At 43.0% G+C, this 20,242-nt stretch overlaps 1 protein-coding gene across 1 annotated transcript in view; it reads left to right on the top strand.

The window, feature by feature from the left end:
* Positions 1–3,737: 3,737 nt before the first annotated feature.
* The window catches only part of LOC311114730 (thiamine pyrophosphokinase 1-like), a gene marked incomplete at its 5' end in the record, with an annotated part of 37,187 nt that continues 20,682 nt past the window's right edge, over positions 3,738–20,242 (top strand). The window contains 4 exons of the mRNA XM_084189968.1: positions 3,738–3,786; positions 15,444–15,518; positions 16,681–16,750; positions 17,335–17,407. Of these exons, the coding sequence (XP_084046094.1) occupies positions 3,738–3,786; positions 15,444–15,518; positions 16,681–16,750; positions 17,335–17,407 (267 nt within the window). The remainder of the gene's footprint in view (positions 3,787–15,443; positions 15,519–16,680; positions 16,751–17,334; positions 17,408–20,242) is intronic.

Below are 20,242 nucleotides of genomic sequence, written 5' to 3'. Positions count from 1 at the left end.
ACGATTAAGCTATACCCTTGTCTGTACTCTAATAAAGCATCGCTATTCTGCGATTGGATCTTACCACTCTGTCCGAGTATTCATTACACTATGGAGAGCAGTGAGAAGAATAGCTAGCTACCAAACTCTGCATCTCTGTTCTTGCTGACGCCCGATTGCAAGATGTTTGATATTTTTTTGGTTCTGTGAATGCTTTCCGCTGATGGATCATCTAGATTCTTGATAAAACTAAGAGGCACATTGATAACCAGAGCCTACAATAACCAGCTGATCACAAAGTTCAGGTTGCGAGCTGTCAACAATGGAGCAGACAGACAGACACGTTGTGATTGATGAATTAAGGTAACTCATTAGTTAAGAACTCCCCTCTTCTTGTTCTTGTTCTTTAGGATTTGGTTGGCGGATTGCATCCAACTTTTAGGTGCATACACCGCCACCTACTGTACTGGTGTGTGAGGCCATTCACGGCCTACCTACATTAAATTACTGATACAGTAATACAACATTGGGAAAAAGGAAAATTGCCCTGACAACCATTAGCCCTCTCTAAAAAACCCACCTCCCCATTCCACTATTTAACTCTATCTAATCTTACTCCAGACCAACGGTCTGAGAGGAAAGAACACTACCACTCAACACCCCCTGCAACTGTTCTGCAGTGGTTGTCCCACTGGCTATCCTAAGTTGAATGCACCAATTTGTAAGTCGCTCTGGATAAGAGCGTCTGCTAAATGACATAAATGTAAATCATCGCAATACCAAGTACTTCTCAGCCGCTGCCACCACAACCTCTATTTTCTGTGACTTCACATCCATTTCTGCAGTACAATTGACAACCATGGTTATGAATGCTAAACAGCCCACCTTATTGAAGCACATATTCTTCCCATCACTCTCTATTGGTCTCTGCCTACTCACAGGAATCTTCTCAGGTTCCCTCACCCTGTACACATCTTCCTCTACCACTCTCTTCACTGCTTCGACATACAACACTGTCTGTACTACTCTAACCCTGGCAACCTCAACCTGCCTTTCTCTCACCGGACACCTCCGATCTCCAGCCCTATGGGCACCCCCACAACTAACACACACAACTTTCTCCACCGATACCACACATTCCTTCGTCTCATGCCCTCCTGCACACTTCTCACATCTAGGAATCTCCATCCTACACACTGCTGCAACATGGCCATAAACTTGACACCTAAAACACTAATATTTTCAGAACAAAAGCTCTCACGGGATAACTGACACGTCCTCACTTGACCTTGTCGGGCAAAGACTCTACATCAAAACTCAGCAGGACAGACAATGCCTTCGTTTTCCCACGTTCTCCACCCGGTCTGCGTCGCACCAAACGGCGGGCGTCACAGACACCAGGAATCTTCCATTTCAACTGACCCTCCTCAACACTTGTCACTCCTTTCAATGGCGCCCTGCTTCGGGAGAGCAAAGCAAGTCACATTTATTGTCCCTAATCGTGTGATCCGGAGCACCCGCTGCTTCTGGACTGAAGAAACACAATAAATAATCACTATTCCAGTGAGATACTCTCACCAACTCAACAGTCCCCAACCTCTTCTCCACTCAACCTGACACCACATATGGATCCGCCAGAATGCAAGGATCCATTCTCTCCACAAATCTCAATCCCACTGGGCCAGAATCATCCTTTTCATCCTTGGGACAAGGCCCAAACTCGGCGGTCCTCACCGCAGGTACTACACTGAACAAAAATATAAATACAACATGTAAAGTGTTGGTCCCATGTTTCATGTCTCTGTAGCTCAATTTGGTAGAGCATGGCGCTTGTAACGCCAGGGTAGTGGGTTCGATCCCCGGGACCACCCATACGTAAAAATGTATGCGCACATGACTGTAAGTCGCTTTGGATAAAAGCGTCTGCTAAATGGCATATTATTATTATATTATTATTATTATGAGCTGAAATAAAATATCTCCGAAATTTCCATACGCACAAAAAGCTTATTTCTCTCAAATGTTGTGCACAAATTTGTTTACATCCCTGTTAGTGAGAATTTCTCCTTTGCCAAGATAATCCATCCACCTGACAGGTGTGGCATATCAAGAAGCTGATTAAACAGCATGATCCTTACACAGGTGCACCTTGTGCTGGGGATAATAAAATGCCACTCTAAAATGTGAAGTTTTGTGACACAACACAATGCCACAGATGTCTCAAGTTGAGGGAGCGTTTTATTGTCCAACAGAGCTGTTGTCAGATAGTTTAATGATAATTTCTCTACCATAAGCCACCTCCAACGTTGTTTTACAGAATTTGGCAGTATGAACAACCGACCTCACAACCGCAGACCATGTGTATGGTGTTGTGTGGGAGAGCGGCTTGCTGACGTCAACGTTGAGAACAGAGTGCCCCATGGCCCATTGTCGTGCCATTCATCCGCTGCCATCACCTCATGTTTCAGCATGATAATGCACGGGCCCCATATCACAAGGATCTGTACACAATTCGTAGAAGCTGAAAATGTCCCTGTTCTTCCATGGCCTGCATACTCACCAGACATGTCACCCATTGAGCACTTTTGGGATGCTCTGGATTGACGTGTACGAAAGCATGTTCCAGTTCCCGCCAATATCCAGGAACTTCGCACAGCCATTGAAGAGTGGGACAACATTCCACAGGCCACAATCAACAGCCTGATCAACTCTATGCGAAGGAGATGTGTTGCGCTGCATGAGACAAATGGTGGTCACACCAGATACTGACTGGTTTTCTGATCCACGCCCCTACTTTTTTTTTAAAGGTATCTGTGACCAACATATGCCTATCTGTATTCCCAGTCATGTGAAATCCATAGATTAGGGCCTAATGAATTTATTTCAATTGACTGATTTCCTTATATGAACTGTAACTCAGTAAAATCTTTGAAATTGTTGCACGTTGCATTTTTATATTTTTCTTCAGTGTACATCCACACTCGTCAGGTTCCATCTCTGAGCTACTAGAACGCGTAGTTCTCTTTTTGCACTAGGCACCAACCTTCCTCACCACACTGCTTCCTTCTACACTCAGCTCCTTCTCGGCGGTCATCACTGCACCTGCCACCATAATTAATTCACCCTCACACTCTTCACATTCACTTTCCTTCTTTAGCTCTTCCAAAAGGTCTGTGCCATCCTCCATTCCATATTCACTCAAAACATTCCACCTCTCTCATTTCCTTCCTTATTAGCCATGTTCTCCAGATCTCCCAGAAGGCTTGTGCAATCCCCCACTCCATATTTATTCATAGTATGTTCCACTTTCTTATTTTTGTCCCTTGTCCGCCATCTTCTTTCGTCCTACCTCCATTCATCCCCACGCTGTGATCTTACCAATTTCCCCCCCTCACCTGGTTGCCTAGGTCTTAATTGAAAGGAAAAACCCGTAGACACTAGGCCCTCCATGGAATGAGTTTGACACCCCTGCCTTAAAATGTTGGGAAACCTTCTACCTCCTAGTCTGCCACTTGGCTTGTCAGCTATGTTGTTGACAGGTGATTTTATTGGGAGAAATTGCCTTGATAGTGAGAGGTTATGATAACAGGTTGGTAAGCCTACTTGTGTTCAAAGTTTTGGCTGTCAGAGACGTTAGGTCATTGACGATTATTTTAAAAGTTTGACTTTGAAGAAAGAAACAAAGGAAGGGTAGGGAGTGACAGTGTGTGTTTCTCTGTTCCAGTTGAGTACTTCTGCAGAAGAGAGGGAATATCTGGATGGTCATGGATGAAGAATTCACTCCTTTAGACTGTCTGCTACCTAAAGGTATTGTACAGTCTCTCTCTCTCTCTCTCTCTCTCTCTCTCTCTCTCTCTCTCTCTCTCTCTCTCTCTCTCTCTCTCTCTCTCTCTCTCTCTCTCTCTCTCTCTCTCTCTCTCTCTCTCTCTCTCTCTCTCTCTCTCTCTCTCTCTCTCTCTCTCTCTCTCTCTCTCTCTCTCTCTCTCTCTCTCTCTCTCTCTCTCTCTCTCTCTCTCTCTCTCTCTCTCTCTCTCTCTCTCTCTCTCTGAGAAACACAGGCACATACAGACCTTCCTACAGAAGTCTTTCACTGCATAATGCAGTCATTCAGTTTTTCCTCTTAGTTTTGGGCTATAGCCTAGCTGCCTCAAACTCAGCTCTGGACCTCCAAGCCAGTTCCACTGCATTTTTTCATTGTTGCCCTCTAATCATGGACTGATTTAGACCTGGGACACCAGGTGGGTGCAATTATCAGATAGAACAGAAAACCAGCAGTACTCTGGACCTCATGCCTAGCCTATTGGGGCGTCATGCATGGAAGTAGCCTATAGGAACAATTCAGTGATTAGATCTGCAGATGTATTTTTGTAGATAAGATAAAAATCGAACTCCTGACAATTCATAGTAGCCAAAGTCTTGTCCGTATTACAGTAAGTTGGACTGAGTTTCTGTGAGTTGTTTAAACATCTCCAGTCCCTGGAGCGTTTTCCTGGGCCAGGCAGGCTTTAGTATTCTTACAGAGGGCAGAGTTCAAGTCAAAACAAGATATACCTATTATCATGGTCTAGAATAACGCTGATTTTAATGGTCCTGTACTTATCAGAGGGCTAAAAGATAGCTGCTTTGTCCCCACTGTAATACATTTACATTTTAGTCATTTAGCAGACGCTCTTATCCAGAGCGACTTACAGTTAGATACACACACACACACACACACACACACACACACTGTTCTCTGTATTTCTGTCTTTATGTGTTGGTTTTGAGGAGAGGGAAGTAAATAGGGATGGTGAATGTAGGAGAGGGGCGACTCAGGAAACTGTAAGGGAGAGATGGAGGGAGATGGCTAGAAGGGTGAGACGAGGAAGGGGAGGAGTTATTTTCTCTGTTGCTCAGAGTTACTCATACCCCAGGAAGGAAGGTAGTTATTTGTTGCCAGGACTTCCTTCTAAATCACTGTTATCTACTGTCAATACACTGCCTGGAAGTGTGTGTGTGTTTGTGTGTGCATGTGCCATGCACAGTGATTGCTCAGTCTGTTCAGGAACAGGGTTTTGCTCTAGGGTATTCATTCTGCTCTATGCCTCTATCTCAGGGATGTTCAATTGCAGAATTATATAAGATATAATACCATATTCCAGACATCAGAGTATGTTGTTTGTGCTTTCAGAGAAAATGACAGGATCTAGGCTTTTCTCTGATTGCAAAAGTCTTTTTTTTTTCAAGAGGCAGACTGTAAAACCCTCTTTAGGTTTATTATCACGTTCTGTTCTCCCATCTCTCTCTTTCTTGATCTCCCCCTCACCGTCTCCCTCTCTCCATCCCCCTCATGAGTCAGACTCTTCTAACTTGAGACAAGCTCTACATATTTATTACACGTGGGCATTCCATGTCGAGTATTAGCAATGGTATTCTGAGTCCTGATAATCTCATTGGTGGCAGATGGTAAAAACAACAGCCTGTGGACAACCTCTTTCTCTGCATGTTAAAACACATCCAGCATGCACATTGTATTAGGATAACAGTCTATTGTATTTTAATGAACACAAATTCCTTGAGCACAGTAATTTAATGTGTGTGAGTGTGCTTGCATGTGTGAGTGACAGACGGCTGTCTGTGTTAAGACACTCTAAATGAGAGTTGATGAAAACCGCTTGGCTCTCTTCCTGTCAACAGATCCTCATTAAGAGGATACATCAAATTCTATAGACAGTCTGACTGGATGTACAGATAACTGGCAGAGAGACTTCCTCAACCATAGTAGCTGTCTATTGTTGTATCAGCACCCATTTAAGAGTTCTTGAAATAACTTTTCAGATTTTTTCAATAGTTTTTTGTATTTATAGAAACAAAGAACATAACAGTGTGCAAGAGAGAAATACAAAAACCAACGGTCCGCAGTACTAAACTTCACAGGTCATTGAAACAATCCTCTCAACAGAAAGTACAAGTTTCATCTGTTCTTGATGGGAGTCTCCTACGTTAGTCAATAGAGATGTTAGTGTAATAAAAAGCAAGTTATTTTAAAGCCTGTCACCAATACCTCCCAAAACAGTCTTAAAATAAGACTGTTAATAATAAAATAATTAAAAACAAGAACTTTTTTAGCCTATAGAACTTTAGGCTAGTATTATTGGACATAACTCAAAAGTGAAATTAATAGCGTGGGTGTTTATTTGCTAAAATCACTTAACACTACAGGCTTCTATTTGAGCCAGGCGTTTATTTCCTTAATGCACACAGCTTTTGCTCATTTGCCTAGTTTAATTCCAGCATTCACTTCCAGCATTTTAATACATGTCCTGCACTGTGTTAATTAAACGCTGTGTCACGTTTCTTAGTATGCCTAAATATATATTTTTATTCTTCTTCTCTTTGACGGCGCATTCTCTGCAGTTCTTACTTTCGCCACTAGAGGGCGATCTGACGATTTCTAGAGGTCTGTACTCCCGAAGTTGATTACTGTTTTTGTGCTTGCCAGTTAGCTAGCAGTTGTCAGCGTTTAGCAGCCAATGGCTAGCATTTTTTTACTGGCAATAAAAACGGATGATTGCCATAATTTTTTCGAGGCATTACTGAACTATTTAATGTAACAAATCAAATATTAAACCTCAAACAATTCATGTTAATTCATGGTAACCTTGTAAACAATTCATTTAGACCCAACGTTTATTTGAAACCAGTGTTTATTTGCTGAAATGTGTGCCGTTGCCCGGCAAATAAAAGGGACAGGGGGCTATTTGAGATTCAGCGTTTAATTGAAGTATTACGGCCGTTTACAGTTAACCCATTTAGCCAACATGAACTTATAACATGGCCGATCAGGTGGTCGGGGTAAGGCTGTGGTGGAGGTTGTCTGTCGTTCCTCACTTCACTGTAGCGCTGCCTATTCTTGGGAACAGCTCTCCTCTTCCGTCTGCGTCGCTCCGTTAGTGTGATCAGGATCTCTAACTCCCCGGGGGCACCAGCGTGGGGAGATCACAATGAATCACTCGGTCCATCTCCACATCAGACATCATGTCTTCAGTTGCCCCCTTGAAGCGCTGCCTCTCTTCAGCAATGGCCTTCTTCAATCGACTGGTCAAAGCATATGTGAAATCACAGGAGACACTATGTTATTCTAATGCAAGGCAGACAAGAAGAGTCTAGTAAAAACAGAGCTGGGAAGATAAACCGAAAATGATCGACACCGACCATACCGATCACTTATCACAGGCATTTTGCTGATATCGTTCATTACGATAAGTAGCCTATACTAGAGAAATTTGAAGTTTGAAATGAAATGTTTGCTAATATAGTGCATTCGAAAAGTATTCAGACCCCTTCACTTTTTCCACATTTTGTTATGTTACAGCCTTATTCTGAAATGAATGCAATTGTTTTTTCCCACTCATCAATCTACAAACAATACCCCATAATGACAAAGCAAAAACAGATTTTTAGAAATGTTTGCAAATGTATTAAAAATAAACAACTGTTCTCACATTTACCTAAGTATTCAGATCCTTTACTCAGTACTTTGTTGAAGCACCTTTGGCAGCCTTGAGTTTTCTTGGGTATGACTCTACAAGCTTGTCACACCTGTATTTGGGTAGTTTCTCCCATTGTTCTCTGCAGATCCTCTCAAGCGCTGCACAGTTATTTTCAGGTCTCCAGAGATGTTCGATCGGGTTCAAGTCTGGGCTCTGGCTGGGCCACTCAAGGACATTCAGAGACTTGTCCCGAAGCCACTCCTGCGTTGTCTTGGCTGTGTGCTTAGGGTCGTTGTCCTGTTGAAAGGTGAACCTTCTCCCCAGTCTGAGGTCCTGAGCGCTCTGGAGGAGGTTTTCATCAATGATCTCCCTCTGTAATTTGCTCCGTTCATCTTTCCCTTGATCCTGACTAGTCTCCCAGTCCCTGCCTCTGAAAAACATCCCCACAGGGACCTATCCTATACGGAACCTACCCTACACTTTAATGTCACTCATGGATCTCGGGACCTATCCTTATGGAACCATTCTGCAGCGATACGACATCCCATCTAGTTTGGGCTTAGTGGGACTATAATTTGTTTTTTCAACAGGACAATGACCCAACACACCTCCAGGCTGTGTAAGGGCTATTTTACCAAGAAGGAGAGTGATGGAATGCTGCATCAGATGACCTGATCTCCACAATCCCCCGACCTCAACCAAATTGAGATGGTTTGGGATGAGTCACACCGCAGAGTGAAGGAAAAGCAGCCAACAAGTGCTCAACATATGTGGGAACTCCTTCAAGACTGTTGGAAAAGTATTCCAGGTGAAGCTGGTTGAGAGAATGCCAAGAGTGTGCAAAGCTGTCATCAAGGCAAAGGGTAGCTATTGGAAGAATCTCAAATATAAAATATATTTTGATTTCTTTAACACTTTTTTGGTTACTACATGATTCCAAATGTGTTATTTCATTATTTTGATGTCTTCACTATTATTCTACAATGTAGAAAATAGTAAAAATAAAGAAAAACCCTTGAATGAGTAGGTGTTCTAAAACTTTTGACCGGTAGTGTACTTAAGTATCAAAAGTAAATGTAATTGCTAAAATATACTTAGTATCAAAAGTAAAAGTATAAATCATTTCAAATTCCTTATATGTAGCACACCAGACAGCACCATATATTTTAATTTTTTATTGACAAATAGCCAGGGGCACACTCCAACACTCAGACATAATTTACAAATGAAGCATGTCTGTTTAGTGAGTCCGCCAGATCAGAGGCAGTAGGGATGACCAGGGATGTTCTCTTGATTAATGTGTGAATTGAACCATTTTCCTGTCCTGCTAAGAATTCAAAATGTAACGAGTACTTTTGGGTGTCAAGGAAAATGTATGGAGTAAAAAGTACATTATTTTCTTTAGGAATGTAGTGAAGTAAAAGTTGTAAAAAATATAAATAGTAAAGTACAGATACCCCCAAAAAACTACTTAAGTAGTACTTTAAAAATGCATCATACAGGCCAGATTTCTGTATTTTGAAAGTTACATATCTTGAAAACTTGATTGCTGACATGCAAAACATTTAGGGACTATATCAACAATCGACTAATGAAACAAATACCAAAATATAGTTTTTGGGTGGAGTTTTCCTTTAAGCACACCACTGGCTGAGATACAACCAGCATACAACCTTGACTTTTTCAAAATAACAAGCAAATACAAAGTTGTATCCTTACCTTTCGCCAGGCTTGTATCTGTTCTCCTCAACACAGAGAATGTAACAATCTCTAACTGGCCTCTATGAAAACAGAGAGAGAGAGAGAGCATAACAAGTACATAACAGATTTGTTATAACACACATTAGAACAACAGATCGATGACTTAGTAATACAAATAACTCATAGGATGTTACGATGAGGATATGGAGTTGTAAAGGTATTACAAATGTTAAACCTGCAGATAGCTCATTCCTTCTGGCCAGTCTTGTTGCCAGGGCAGTATATACCGGTGGTCTTTTTACCAGGGCAGTAGATACTGTTGGTCTTGTTGCCAGGGCAGTAGACAATGGTGGTGTTGTTGCCAGGGCAGTAGATACTGGTAGTCTTGTTGCCAGGGCAGTAGACAATGGTGGTGTTGTTGCCAGGTAAGTAGACACCGGTAGTCTTGTTGCCAGGGCAGTAGACAATGGTGGTGTTGTTGCCAGGGCAGTAGATACCGGTGGTCGTGTTGCTAGGGAAGTAGACACCGGTGGTGTTGTTGCCAGGGCGGTAGACACAGGTGGTGTTGTTGCCAGGGCGGTAGACACCTGTGGTGTTGTTGCCAGGGCGACAGACACCGGTGGTGTTGTTGCCAGGGCGACAGACACCGGTGGTGTTGTTGCCAGGTCAACAGACACTGGTGTTGTTGTTGCCAGGGCGGTAGACACCTGTGGTGTGGTTGCCAGGGCGGCAGACACCTGTGGTGTTGTTGCCAGGGCGGCAGACACCGGTGGTGTTGTTGCCAGGGTGGCAGACACCGGTGGTGTTGTTGCCAGGGCGGCAGACACCGGTGGTGTTGTTGCCAAGGCGGCAGACACCGGTGGTGTTGTTGCCAGGGCGGCAGACACAGGTGGTGTTGTTGCCAGGGCGGCAGACACCAGTGGTGTTGTTGCCAGGGCGGCAGACACCGGTGGTGTTGTTGCCAGGGCGACAGACACCGATGGTGTTGTTGCCAGGTCAACAGACACCGGTGTTGTTGTTGCCAGGGCGGTAGACACCTGTGGTGTGGTTGCCAGGGCGGCAGACACCTGTGGTGTTGTTGCCAGGGAGGCAGACACCGGTGGTGTTGTTGCCAGGGAGGCAGACACCGGTGGTGTTGTTGCCAGGGCGGCAGACACCGGTGGTGTTGTTGCCAGGGCGGCAGACACCGGTGGTGTTGTTGCCAGGGCGGCGGACACCGGTGCAGTGGCTGTAGTGTTATGTTGAGAGAAATCTCTCTCCAGTGTAAAGGGTTGAGCTGCAGGTTCCACTGTTTCCATTCAAATTTATTGAAAATGAAATACAGAAATATATCTCATTTACATAAGTATTTATATCCCTTTGCTATGACACTCCAAATTGAGCTCAGGTGCATCCAATTTCCTTTGATCATCCTTGAGATGTCACAACAACTTGATTGGAGTCCACCTGTGGCCAATTCAATTGTTTGGACATGATTTAGAAAGAAAAACACCTGCCTATATAAGGTCCAACAGTTGACAGTGCAAGTCAAAGGAACTGTCTGTAGATCTACGAGATAGAATAGTGATGAGGCATATATCTGGGAAATGGTTTAAAACTATTTCTAGAGTGTTAAAAATGTCCAAGAGCACAGTGGTCTCCATCATTGGAAAATGGAAAAGATATGGAAGTACCCAGACTCTGCCTAGAGCTGACCGTCTGAGCAAACTGAACAACCGGGAAAGAAGGACCTTGGTCAGGAAGGTGACCAAGAACCCAATGACCACGCTGACAGAACTACAGAGTTCCTTGGCTGAGATGGGAGAACCGGCTAGAAGGACAACAGTCTCTACAGCACTTCACCAATCTGGGCTTTATTGGAGAATGGCCAGACGGAAGCCACTGCTGAGGAAAAAGGCAGATGACAGCATGCCTGGAGTTTGCAAAAAGGCACGTAAAAGACTGAGAGCATAAGGCAAAATATTCTGTGGTCTGATGAGACATAAATGTAACTCTTTGGCTTGAATGCAAAGCGCTATGTCTGGAGAAAACCAGGCACAGCTCATCACCCATCTAACACCATCCCTACCGTGAAGCATGGCGGTGGCATCATCATGCTATTGGGATGCTTTTCAGCGGCAGGGACTGGGAGACTGGTAAGAATAGAGGGAACAATGAATGGAGCCAAATACAGGCAAATCCTTAATGAGAACCGTGCAAACAACCTTAGACTGGGGAGAATATTTCTGTTCCAACAGGACAATGACCCCAAGCATACAGCCAAAGCAACACTGAAATGGCTTCAGAACAAAAATGTGAAAGTCCTTGAGTGGCCCAGACTTGAATCTCATTGTAAATCTGTGGAAAGACTTGAAGATTGTTGTTCACCACCGCTCCCCATTGAACTTAACAGAGCTTGAGAAAATCTGCAAGTAATCCAGATTTGCAAAGCTGATACAGACATACCCAAGACGACGCAAAACTGTAATCGCCGCCAAAGGTGCTTCTACAAAGTAATGACTCAGGGGTGTGAATACTTATGTAAATTAGATTTCTGTATTTCATTTTCAATAAATTTGCTAAACTTTCTAAAAACATGTTTTCACTTTGTCATTATGGGGTATTGTGTGTAGATGGGTCAGAGAAAATAAATCCATTTAATCAATTTTGAATTCAGGCTGTAACACAACAAAATATGGAATAAGTCAGGGGTATGAAAACATTCTGAAGGCACTGTGGAAATGTTATGGCATTTGCTCCATTGATTTTGTTGATAGGCCACTGATGAGCCTGCGTTATGCTCAAATGGCCACAATAGCATATTGGCCACTGTCTGAAACTAACTTAGGCCCAGTGTAGTCAAAAACGTGATTTTCCTGTGTTTTATATATATTTACACTGAGGTTGGAATAATACTGTGAAATTGTGAAAATAATGATAAAGTTTAAAGAGACCACCTGAAAGTTCATCCTGTTTTGGTGGGAGGGAGTTTTGGCCTTACATTTGGCCTACCATGACCAATAAGAAATAGTTCCAAACATACAGTTAGAATACTAGAATGGACATGAACCTTCTTATGATGGTCCAAAGGTCAGCCATGTTGGTCAGGGAGTTGGTCAACAATTGTTTCCCAGTGCTGTGTAAAACAATGTAGTGAATACTTTATCTGCACTGTATGTGTGTTAGCTCACTAGCTAGCCTGACAGTTTTAGAGGAATGATTCCATTAATATTTCAAATCAATTGCCAATATGTCAACATTCCATTCAAACAATGCAGTCAATCCACAGCCATAAACTGGCTGAAATCAGTAGATGATAGGACTTAGAAAAGTAAATGCAACAAGTACTGATATTGTATCATAGCACTCACAGCTTTCCACAGCTTTCCATAAATCTGAGATATTTATGGTCTGTTTACATATATTTCAGGCGATTTATATATAAAATGTGTATAAAACCTCCACATCCAGCTTCTTCACCTGCGGGATCATCTAAGACTAGCCACCCAGACAGCTGATGAAACGGTGGGTTTGCACAACTGAAGGGTTATGGTATGGGCAGGCGTAAGCTACGGACAATGAACACAATTGCATTTTATCGATGGCAATTTGAATGCACAGAGATACCGTGATGAGATCCTGAGGCCCATTGTCGTGCCATTCATCCGCCGCCATCACCTCATGTTTCAGCATGATAATTCACGTCCATGTCGCAAGGATCTGTACACAATTCCTGGAAGCTGAAATTGTCCCAGTTCTTCCATGGCCTATATACTCACCAGACATGTCACCCATTAAGCATGTTCGGGATGCTCTGAATTGACGTGTACGACAGCGTGTTCCAGTTCCCGCCAATGTCCAGCAACTTCGCATAGCCATTGAAGAGGAGTGGGACAACATTCCACAGGGCACAATCAACAGTCTGATCAACTCTATGCGAAGGAGATGTGTCGCGCTGCATGAGGCAAATGGTGGTCACACCAGATACTGACTGGTTTTCTGATCCACGCCCCTACCTTCTTTTTAAAGGTATCTGTGACCAACAGATGCCTATCTGTATTCCCAGTCATATGAAATCCATAGATTAGGGCCTAATAAATGTATTTCAATTGACTGATTTCCTTATATGAACTGTAACTCAGTAAAGTCTTTGAAATTGTTGCATATTGTGTTTTATATTTTTCTTCAGTTTATACAGTAAATCAAATTTGTCACGTACACGTGTTTAGCAGATGTTATTGCAGGTGTAGCGAAATGCTTGTGCTTCTAGCTCCGACAATGCAGTAATATCTAACAAGTAATATCTAACAATTTCACAACAAATACCCAATACACACAAATCTAGTAAGGAATGGAATTTAAGAATATATACATATATGGACAAGCAATGACAGAGAGGCATGGACTAAGATACAGTAGAATATTATAGAATAGAATGCAGTATATACATATGAGATGAGTAGTGCAAGATATGTAAACATTATGACAATATTTTAGGTTTACTATAATTCCATTACACAATTTCTGATATCACATGCCTTACTTTTATTTTCCTGCATAAGTGGAAGCAGGAAATGCATCACCTATGCCTCTACTGCCATTCATTGCAATTAGATTGGTTTTAGATTTGTCCCTGGCCAAGATGGCTGCCATTTTTGCCACATTATGGAACTTTGGGGGTTTATGGCATAGCCCCTCATGTAATTTAATAGGATCTCTATGGTTCTAAATTTCTCTGACAATAACAGCTAATTTTCAGTTTTCCACTCAACCCACTCCCAAACTAAAGGTCTTCTCGGATCCAAAAAGTTGGAGCCATTCTGAAATGGACCCGGGACCCTACCCGAATAAATTAATGTTTTAAATATGAAGACCCGGTCCAAATGGACCCGAGGACAACCAGACCTGGCATCGTATAGACCCGGTCAGATCCAGACTCAGTCTGATTCGATCCGTGTGTTTTTAGCGATGTTATTTACTGAAGCTGTTAATGCAAACACCAGAAAAGGGCAACCAGTGAAGAACAAACACCATTGTAAATACAACCCATATTTATGTTTATTTATTTTCCCATTTGTACTTTAACTATTTGCACATTGTTACAACACTGTATATATACATAATATGACATTTGAAATGTCTTTATTCTTTTGGAACTTCTGAGTGTAATGTTTACTGTTAATATTTATTGTTTATTTCACTTTTATTTACTATCTACTTCACTTGCTTTGGCAATGTTAACATACGTTTCCCATGCCAATAAAGCCCTTAAATTAGAGAGAGAGAGAGAGAGAGAGAGAGAGAGAGAGAGAGAGAGAGAGAGAGAGAGAGAGAGAGAGAGAGAGAGAGAGAGAGAGAGAGAGAGAGAGAGAGAGAGAGAGAGAGAGAGAGAGAGAGAGAGAGAGAGAGAGAGAGAGAGAGAGAGAGAGAGAGAGAGAGAGAGAAATGGAGCTAGCAGGGGGAGGGGCCTGCTGAGTGGCGCGAAGAGGAGGAGAGAGACAGCAGAAATCAAGCCGACTCGCACTAGTTACTAACTTCTAGCTGCCAAAGCTAGGTTATTTATCGTCGAATCTTATTACATAGTACCTGTTTTGACTGCAAAAAAAAAAACAAGAAGAAAAGCTAGTTAGCTGGGTTGGCTAATCAAAGCACTTTCCCCCATCCTACATGACTCCAAAGTATTAAGTATCAGCCTACCTGTTGGCTCTTGGTCGTTGAAACATATCTTTCTCATTTAACTTTTCATTCCGTCATTTTAATTCCATCTTCCATTGATCTCCTAACTTGCTTGCCACGACACACACAGAGCCAGAGGCTAGTGCCGCTTTGACTTGTGATTGGCTGACAAAAACAAGCTACACGCGCCTCTCTCATGAAAAGCCGCAGCTTCATAAATGAGACAATCTCTCTCTCTCTCTACTGCAGCAGTCGCTTTCGTGTCCGTACGGGTCCTCACCTGCAAATCAGTTTTAATTATACATACCAGAGACCTGTGACCATCAACTAAAGAATTTCGGACCCGACCTGGTCGGCCCTGGGTAATCGGGTTCGGGTGGACCCGTGAAGACCTCTATCCCAGACAGTCCTAGCTAAATTCTGGCTTGAGAAATTGCTCTTTGCTAAGAAGCTATTCCACCCCCACCTGGAATATGGATGCCTGAGGAAGACCTAAGGGTCGAAATGTAATATTAAAATCACCTGAGGGTAAACCATCATTTCAGTTTCAGACTAGATCTGGTATTGTGTAACAAATGAAAGTAATGCTCTCGATCTCCCTCCCTACTCTCTCTCTGTCTTTCTGTCTTTCACCAGGCACACAGAAAAGATGTCTGATCATTCTCAACCAGCCTTTGGAAAAAGACTACCTGCACACACACTGGAGTAAAGGTATTAATATTTTCCATTTGTTAGTGGTGGGTACCAATATCTATAATTCTTTATGATACCGATATCATTGTGCAAGGTATATCATGATATCTATTTATCTTTCCTCTTAGCTTGTGAATGTAACTCTAACCCTAAGCATACATGACGTTCCACAAAACCCTTCGTACAGGCTATCAAGTCAGCATACTTAATTGGCCTTCTGATGGCCCATCAGAGGTAGATGGGCTTCCTGTTGAATTCAGAGTGGTTGGCTTCCAGAACATTCACACCTGGCCCTTTAGCCAATCAGCAAGCAGTTGTGGACTCCACAGAGCTGTGGGATTGAACAGCAAAGTGAACATTGAAATAGTTGTAGTGGGGGAGTTTTATTTCAATATTTATCGATATCGTATCACAAAATGCAACCAATATTGCTATAGAATTTCTATAATGGTGCCCATCGCTATTATTAATCAAAGGAAATGAAATGTATCCTAAAGATAAGACAGCATTAGGTGTGTACTGATATGGTATTGGCTGTCTCTAAGCCAACCCTCGTCTTGGAGTGCTACTGGGGGTGTACTGGCTGTTGTTCCAGTTCTACACAAACAGAGCTGTTTGTTTGGGGGGGGGGGGGGGGGGGGGATCTTTTGAAGCTGTTCTTGAGTTGGAAAGTTCATTTAGAGAAGGGCGCTGTACATTCTTTATCGCAATGTGTTTGCTAGTACACACCTCTCTTGTGACACACACGCTTGTTTAAAACAGAATGTCTCTCTCTCTCTCTGCTGAATGCATTAGTTGTATTAAACAAGGTGCTTAGAGAATGCTTCTGTTGCTCCTTTGAAGTCTTTCCTCACGACACAAAAACAGACTTCTGAAAGCCTGCTGTTCAATATGTATAGCATTAAGAAGTTGTGAAGTTTGCAAACGGTATGCTTCAAATTCCAAAAAAACATGAATACCATTTAAAAGTGGCAACTGGGGAACCGCATATTTTGGTTTTGGGTGAAATAAATTGTTTGGTAAAAAACAACAGCTATTGTTACACTTGCATTATGTTTGGGAGCAATGGTAAATAAAAGCTCAAAATTGTTTGCACACAAAACAGGCAAATACTCAAAGATTAATCTTAGCCAGATTCAACCACCTGTTTCAGCTAATGAAGGTCTCTCTCTCTCTGTAGATCTCCTGCGGGCGTGTGCAGATGGGGAAGCCAACCAGCTGTATGTCATCACCGCTGGACAACGAGACAGGTAGAAGTAGTGCGTGGAGCATTTCTCCTCTCTACATTTACATTTACATTTTAGTCATTTAGCAGACGCTCTTATCCAGAGCGACTTACAGGAGCTCTAAAGATGGACACATGACCAATCTGTCCTCTCTATAGATGGACACATGACCAATCTGTCCTCTCTAAAGATGGACACATGACCAATCTGTCCTCTCTAAAGATGGACACATGACCAATCTGTCCTCTCTAAAGACGGACACATGACCAATCTGTCCTCTCTAAAGATGGACACATGACCAATCTGTCCTCTCTAAAGACGGACACATGACCAATCTGTCCTCTCTAAAGACGGACACATGACCAATCTGTCCTCTCTAAAGACGGACACATGACCAATCTGTCCTCTCTAAAGACGGACACATGACCAATCTGTCCTCTCTAAAGACGGACACATGACCAATCTGTCCTCTCTAAAGACGGACACATGACCAATCTGTCCTCTCTAAAGACGGACACATGACCAATCTGTCCTCTCTAAAGACGGACACATGACCAATCTGTCCTCTCTGTCTCTTCCTTCCTTTTCTTATTCTGTCTCTCATCTAGTTTTCTCCCAGACTACATCAGTGGGGACTTTGATTCTATTACTGCAGAGGTCAAAGCATTCTACACAGAGAAGGATAGGTGACACACACACACACACACACACACACACACACACACACACACACACACACACACACACACACACACACACACACACTGATGTGGTATGATGACTCTCTCTCTCTGTGTACGATTGTGATCAGAGCCCAGGGTACATAAGTGTTTACTGTTTGAGATGCAGATGACACCCTGAGAGTCTGAGAAAAGAGTAGGCACCAAGCTATGATGACCCAGCTATGATGACCCAGCCATGATGACCCAGCCATGATGACCCAGCCATGATGACTCAGCTATGATGACCCAGCCATGTTGACCCAGCCATAATGACTCAGCCATGATGACCCAGCCATGATGACCCAGCCATGATGACTCAGCCATGATGACCCAGCCATGATGACCCAGCTATGATGACCCAGCCATAATGACTTAGCTATGATGACCCAGCCATGATGACCCAGCCATGATGACCCAGCCATGATGACTCAGCCATGATGACCCAGCCATGATGACTCAGCTATGATGACTCAGCCATGATGACCCAGCCATGATGACCCAGCTATGATGACCCAGCCATGATGACTCAGCTATGATGACCCAGTTAATAGCAGCGTTTTCTGTCCTCCAGGAGAATGAACCAGTTAATAGCAGTGTTCTCTGTCCTCCAGTAGAATGAACCAGTTAATAGCAGTGTTCTCTGTCCTCCAGTAGAATGAACCAGTTAACAGCAGTGTTCTCTGTCCTCCAGTAGAATGAACCAGTTAATAGCAGTGTTCTCTGTCCTTCAGTAGAATGAACCAGTTAATAGCAGTGTTCTCTGTCCTCCAGGATAATGAGCCAGTTAATAGCATGTTCTCTGTCCTCCAGGAGAATGAACCAGTTAATAGCAGTGTTCTCTGTCCTCCAGGACAATGAACCAGTTAATAGCAGTGTTCTCTGTCCTCCAGGACAATGAACCAGTTAATAGCAGTGTTCTCTGTCCTCCAGGAGAATGAACCAGTTAATAGCAGTGTTCTCTGTCCTCCAGGACAATGAACCAGTTAATAGCAGTGTTCTCTGTCCTCCAGGAGAATGAACCAGTTAATAGCAGTGTTATCTGTCCTCTAGGACAATGAACCAGTTAATAGCAGTGTTATTTGTCCTCCAGGAGAATGAGCCAGTTAATAGCAGTGTTCTCTGTCCTCCAGTAGAATGAGCCAGTTAATAGCAGTGTTCTCTGTCCTCCAGGAGAATGAACCAGTTAATAGCAGTGTTCTCTGTCCTCCAGGAGAATGAGCCAGTTAATAGCAGTGTTCTCTGTCCTCCAGGAGAATGAACCAGTTAAAAGCAGTGTACTCTGTCCTCCTGGACAATGAACCAGTTAATAGCAGTGTTCTCTGTCCCCCAGGAGAATTAACCAGTTAATAGCAGTGTTGTCTGTCCTCCAGGAGAATGAACCAGTTAATTGCAGTGTTCTCTGTCCTCCAGGACAATGAACCAGTTAATAGCAGTGTTCTCTGTCCTCCAGGATAATTAATCAGTTAATAGCAGTGTTCTCTGTCCTCCAGTAGAATTAACCATTTAATAGCAGTGTTCTCTGTCCTCCAGTAGAATGAATCAGTTAATAGCAGTGTTCTCTGTCCTCCAGGAGAATGAATCAGTTAATAGCAGTGTTGTCTGTCCTCCAGGAGAATGAACCAGTTAATTGCAGTGTTCTCTGTCCTCCAGGAGAATGAACCAGTTAATAGCAGTGTTCTCTGTCCTCCAGGACAATGAACCAGTTAATAGCAGTGTTCTCTGTCCTCCAGGACAATGAACCAGTTAATAGCAGTGTTCTCTGTCCTCCAGTAGAATTACCCAATTAATAGCAGTGTTCTCTGTCCTCCAGGAGAATGAGCCAGTTAATAGCAGTGTTGTCTGTCCTCCAGGAGAATTAACCAGTTAATAGCAGTGTTCTCTGTCCTCCAGGACAATGAACCAGTTAATAGCAGTGTTCTCTGTCCTCCAGGACAATGAACCAGTTAATAGCAGTGTTCTCTGTCCTCCAGTAGAATTACCCAATTAATAGCAGTGTTCTCTGTCCTCCAGGAGAATGAGCCAGTTAATAGCAGTGTTGTCTGTCCTCCAGGAGAATGAACCAGTTAATAGCAGTGTTCTCTGTCCTCCAGGAGAATGAACCAGTTAATAGCAGTGTTCTCTGTCCTCCAGGAGAATGAACCAGTTAATAGCAGTGTTCTCTGTCCTCCAGGAGAATGAACCAGTTAATAGCAGTGTTCTCTGTCCTCCAGGAGAATGAACCAGTTAATAGCAGTGTTGTCTGTCCTCCAGGAGAATGAACCAGTTAATAGCAGTGTTCTCTGTCCTCCAGGACAATGAACCAGTTAATAGCAGTGTTCTCTGTCCTCCAGGAGAATGAACCAGTTAATAGCAGTGTTCTCTGTCCTCCAGGAGAATGAACCAGTTAATAGCAGTGTTCTCTGTCCTCCAGGAGAATGAACCAGTTAATAGCAGTGTTCTCTGTCCTCCAGGAGAATGAACCAGTTTAACACTGATCAGCCATTATTCCCTCCATTATGGTAATGGTATTAGAGGTACACCGCTGTGGTCGATAAGACCCACAGTCATCTTTTCCTTCTAATCAGAGACTGATTTAGACCTGAACAATCAGTAAGTAGAGAGACTAACATCAAAACCAATAAAATCACATGGCTTTCCAGGATCTCCCTGCATAATGTTATGGTAATGTTAGAGAGAATAGGGTTGGTTTTATTCAAATGTTACTCAGAGAGAATCGCAAGCTATGGTAATGTTCATCTTAGAGAATTGTGTAAGACATCTAGGGACTTTGAGGTGTTTCAGGAGATGTGCATAT

Source organism: Coregonus lavaretus (assembly GCF_964263955.1).
Source record: "Coregonus lavaretus genome assembly, contig: HAP1_SCAFFOLD_5093, whole genome shotgun sequence".
Taxonomy (NCBI): domain Eukaryota; kingdom Metazoa; phylum Chordata; class Actinopteri; order Salmoniformes; family Salmonidae; genus Coregonus; species Coregonus lavaretus.
This window is presented reverse-complemented; position numbering and strand designations above follow the sequence as displayed.